We start from the raw sequence: 5,225 nt of genomic DNA on the forward strand, positions 1-5,225 counted from the left end.
CAAAATCGCTTAGGCGGTTACAGCGCCAATTAAGAAGAAGAAGAATACTTCTGTTCGGCACTGTATATGTGTATATTTTTACTTTATTTTATTGATAAGGAAAAGGATAAAGGCTAAGGCAAAGATACGTAAAGATAAATGCAAAAATTAAGATCGAGGTAAATTTAAAAAATTTACTAATATAAGGGCGTTCGTGGGTAAAGATATGCAAATAACCCTTTCCAACTGAAAGGAGCACACATCTACAAAAAATAAACCTCCTGTTCTGGTTTGTGGGTTATTTTTTCTCTTAAATATTGACGGTTATTTTGGGACACTTTTAAAGTGGAGAGGGATATTTTCGACCTCTGTATGAAATGTATATGTGTACATATAATTTAAGGGCTTCAGCTAGTTAAAGTTAGTGAGATATAAAAATTAATAATGAAATGAAAAATATTATGTAATCGATTTGACAGTTAATTTCTATTAATTAAATACATTTACTTTGATTAAATATTTAATTAATAATAATTAATAAGTAATTAAATTCTTTTGTTTAAATGGTTAATTATCAATAAGTGATTCAATTTTTTTAATTTAATAGGTTCCGATCGTAAAAGGGTGAGGTTATTAGACAATGCCTTACCGGTAGCGATTGAGAGATTTTGCGATTGGGAAGAAACTTCTTCCAATTTTATCGATATTGCATCGCAAACAGAGTAAATATAAATATAACTGCAAAATTAAGATATACTAACTTTTAGAACAAAATATTGCCAAGTTGAATTGCTCGAAATAGAAGTAGCAAACTTGAAAGCGCGGGTTAAGGAGCTGGAGAAATTGGAGAAGTCTGTTTCGTAAATTTGTATGCCCGGCCAGGTACGCAAGTTAGTGTAACAGAAAATACACTACTGTACCGATGACATCATCCAATGTATGATACAGAATCAGTAGTTTACATAAAAGATTCCTATTGAACATTATCAGCAGCCAAAACATTCCTATTGAAGATTATCAGCAACCAAAACATTGTCAGCAAATAAAAGATTGAACATTATCAGCAACCAAAACATTCCTATTGAAGATTATCAGCAACCAATAAACAAAAGAAACCAGAGCCTATAAATAGAGGATTAAGCATAGAAATAAGTTAGTCTTCTATTATACTGAAGCATATGAACTTCAGGTTAGAATTGATTTAAGTACATCTTGGTACCAATAAAATTATATTTATTTATGTACATCGAGAGTATGAATTTAACTCGCGCAATAGTTCATCGATGCGCAAATCAGCCTCAGCAACTCGAGCTGACATAGCCTGTAGTGGGTTGTTGCCAGCGACGACCGCCTCGGCCGGACCAAAGACAACCCAGCCCAACTGAGTTTGCTGTGCTACTGGGTCATTAATACCGCCACGAAGTATGCCATCAACTATCATTTGACCCCAAACATCTGACCCCAGTAGAGCATCGATGCGACCAGTAGAGCCAAATACCGGGTCAGCCAAAGACAGGTTGCGTAAATGTTGCCAACAATGATCAGCAATTGGTGCCACTGGAGTAGGTGTCGTAATAGAATTAATGATGTGGAAATAAACCTGAAGCTTGAACGATGGATTAACTCGGGAGACGATGTGAACGACTGCCCGGCCTCGAATGTGTGAATACATTTTACCACCTATGCCTTCCACTCTTAGACCGCATTTCTGTCCAGGGATATCCAAACTATTAAAAAGACGTGAAGTAATAAAACTGACCTGAGATCCAGGGTCGCATAGTAATCGACACGAACGGATATTGCCAAAACCATCTATGATGTGTACTTGCGCAGTTGCCAAGACTATCAATCGATTGCTAATTAGGGTGAATGTTTTTACAGAATCATCTAGTCATTGATGAACTTGAGGAGGTCTCCCTGCATTGCCACTGGTTGCCATGCCCGATGTAGAATTAGCCATTGGTTCGTTCCGAGATGCCTCAGGTAGATTAGTCGAGGGAGCCACCAACTGATTACGACACAATATGGTGTGATGCCGCCCATTGCACGTTCGACAGCTGGTAGAGGTGCAAGCCTTGGTTGAATGGCCAGGTTTCAAACAATTGAAGCACAAACTAGATCCCTTCAATTTGTGGAATCAGTGTTGCCGCGCCGTCTCAAGAAAATGTATCCCTGACCAAACCAAAAATGTATCCAAATGTATCCAATTTTCTTTTTTTACATATACATCTCATAAATTGTAAGAAAACCAAACATTTTCATGAAAAAGACATAATTTAACCCATGCTAAGGACTTGGAATACATGTGCATAAAATCAAACATTTGTAATTTCAATTTATAAAGTACATTTTTTGTGCATAAGTATTTTGCAGAGTAAATATAATAAATAGCAAGTACACTCTAAAAAGAGCATGTAAAACTACAACTGAAAAGTATCTATTTTTCAACAAGAATCTGTATAAATATACGTATAGGATGTTCAGTATTTGATTTTGAACTTGAGATCTTTAATACACACACATAAATACACATATGTAGAATGTTTAAAATTGCAAAAATTTTCAAACTACAAATATATTTCCTACTAATAATAAACATTACTTTATTTTAAACATTTTGTGTAAAAATAAACAGGCAATGATTAATTTTATTACACGGCTTGCACATTTGCATACATTAAAAGAGGAAACCGGTTACCTCTCTCAATATGCGCAAATAAACAAAATTTTTTAGAGTGTATTTAAAGCCTTTTCAGTAAAATTCATAAAAGTTTCCTTAAATAAATCAAATTTAGTTTTTTAAACTACATTGAAATCTTATTTCTTTTTAAATTAACAAATGAAAATATGTGATATGAAAGAGATTACTACAGAAAGAGAATGATTTACTTTACATATATCGTCGTTTAAAGTACAAAACCGCGTATCGACATTCTGCAAAACCGCGTAACTGACATTTGCTGCCAAAAATTGGATTTGCTCACACAAGCTCTTGGCTTCGTCCTGAAATATACTAGCCAGAAATGCGATTGCTTTATAAAAAAGGGGACCATTTTGAAATATAAGTGTTTTTACTCTCTAGAAAATAATTTATGCAACGTCACATACGCAGTTTTGCATTATCTTGATACGCGGTTTTGCATTTTGTTGCGGTTTTGTACTTTAAACGACGATATGTATGTATATTAAGATCTTGCTTAAAGCATCCTTTTAAGCTAATTAAAGCAATTGTGCTTATACCTATTTTGGTGAGATCTCTTCATATGTTCATTGCTTCGTTCACAAAAAATAAAATGCTTTAATTTCACGCTTAAGTAGCGATTCTTTATACGTTTAGAAAACGTAATGCTTTCTACCATCTTTAATAAAAATCGATTTTTGAACGAAAAAAACTTTATAGGAAATATAAAATTTTGGCCTATTTAAAAAAGTATCCACTTTTATACTGACCGGAAAAAATAAGTATCCCGCAAAAATTCGTCTAAAAATGTATCCAATTGGATCTATTTAGATCCAAACGGCATCCCTGGTCCTGAACAGGTAAAGCCAAGAGTTGTGGACAACGCCCAATCCGGTGAGAATATGTATTGCAATATTCGCAGTTCCCAGGTGTGGTTGCAGCCAAATTCGTTTTCACCAAACGAGATGCATGGGTTGTATGCCCGCCAGGCGTAGAAGTTCGTTGAATAGAGGGAGAGCCTCTATTGCCAAGGTTTGAAGATTTCATGGGCCATCGCAATACATCAGCTGTCAAGCTATGTGCCCTTTTCTCCACAAATGCAAGTAAGTCATCCAAGCGAGGTATATCCTGTGTAGTGCGGCTCATGCCCCATGCCTGTTGCGTACGAGCTGGTAACTTTGACACTACGATGGGAACAGCCAACGCATACCACTGGTCCACTGGTATCTTCATGACAGCCAGTGCACGCAACGACTCGCGCACTGTATCGACCACCGATAGCAATGCGGATGTAGACTCAGCGGTTATTGGGTCCAACCCGATAAATTGTGCAACATGAATATCAGCCAATTGTCTCGGACTGTCATAACGGTCCTTGAGAGCTTTCCAAACTTCCTCGTAGCCACCACTGTACATACCACCTACTAAAGCCACGGCATCACCTTGAACAGCTTCCCTCAATTTGCCAAGTTTATATGCCTCCGGAAATTCTTGTGAATGGACCAATGTGTCGAAGGCATCCTTAAATGCGAGCCAGTTGCGCAGTCTGCCATCAAATTTTGGAACAGATAATCGCTCCACCTTCAAATTCATTGCCATTGGGTTAGGTAATCCTATCGAGTCATTGTCATCAGCATTCGATGGGGGATTGCGAATTGTGGAGCTGATGGTTGCCTGCAAGCGGTGAACTTTAGCCATAGCCTTGTTGTATAGGTCTTCCATTTGATCCCATAAATCTAAATGAGCATCGAGCTCCTCCTTCTTTGCATCAATAATTAGCCCATCATGAGCCACAGCAAATCTATCGAAAAGGGACTGCACCGTTGCCTGATCTTGAGCAATAGCAAAGCCATCGCCACTGTAACCATCTGCGAGGATTCTAGTAGTGACTCGATTAATAGCTGTTACAGCAGCAGCTCGTTTGTTTAAGGAAGCCATTTTATGTAGATTATAACGGTTCGTATCCACTGCCAACGGCACTTAAGGCAACCGACGCTAACAAGCCTCGACGTACAGCGAAAGTCCCGGGTTTCGGCACCAAAAAATGTATGAAATCCTAATCGCCTGTATCTCATACACTCGGAAATCCGAAAAGAATATTAGACTCGAGTTTTTTGCTTAGTTTATTTGAACAATGCGGTGTATTTTATTCGATTGATGAAAAAGTCATTCGTTACACGAAAAAGAAAAAATCGAAGATAAAAACCTTCTTAGAGATCAAACTTATAACTAGATATTTCGATAAATTGATGCATATCGTGTTAGTCGATAGATAAGCAGAGTTACCAAATCTCATACAGTTTTTATATAATTTGTTGTTAAAGTTTTCGTATAAACGATGAATAAGATAGCAAAATAATATCAAATTTGGTGTTGCCAGACTGGGATTTTGAATAATAAAAGCGGATTTTCCACCCTATAATGAATCCATACGATACACGATGAACGCTTGCATTCTGTTGTATCCGTATTACGAATTAAATTCTAGCGTATGAAATTCGATAACTACCATTTATCGTGTATCGTTAAATTTTGGTATTACCATACGATAGCTATCGTATCAGCT

General features: G+C 36.8%; 1 protein-coding gene across 1 annotated transcript; it reads right to left on the reverse strand.

Moving 5' to 3' along the window:
• Nucleotides 1-2,064: 2,064 nt before the first annotated feature.
• Nucleotides 2,065-4,969, reverse strand: LOC118735102. Its single transcript, XM_036464720.1, has 2 exons — nucleotides 3,430-4,969; nucleotides 2,065-2,151 (listed from the first exon to the last, which is right to left on the reverse strand). The coding sequence occupies exon 1, from the start codon at nucleotides 4,595-4,597 to the stop codon at nucleotides 3,461-3,463; it is 1,137 nt and encodes a 378-aa protein (XP_036320613.1). The 5' UTR covers nucleotides 4,598-4,969; the 3' UTR covers nucleotides 2,065-2,151; nucleotides 3,430-3,460.
• Nucleotides 4,970-5,225: the final 256 nt, after the last annotated feature.

Source organism: Rhagoletis pomonella, unplaced genomic scaffold, assembly GCF_013731165.1.
Source record: "Rhagoletis pomonella isolate Grant_MI unplaced genomic scaffold, Rhpom_1.0 Rhpom_scaffold_00003, whole genome shotgun sequence".
NCBI classification, from domain to species: Eukaryota; Metazoa; Arthropoda; class Insecta; order Diptera; family Tephritidae; genus Rhagoletis; species Rhagoletis pomonella.

Coding starts and splice junctions, on each gene's coding strand:
- LOC118735102 (XM_036464720.1), bottom strand. CDS start 4,597: ATGGCTTCCTTAAACAAACGAGCTGCTGCTGTAACAGCTATTAATCGA.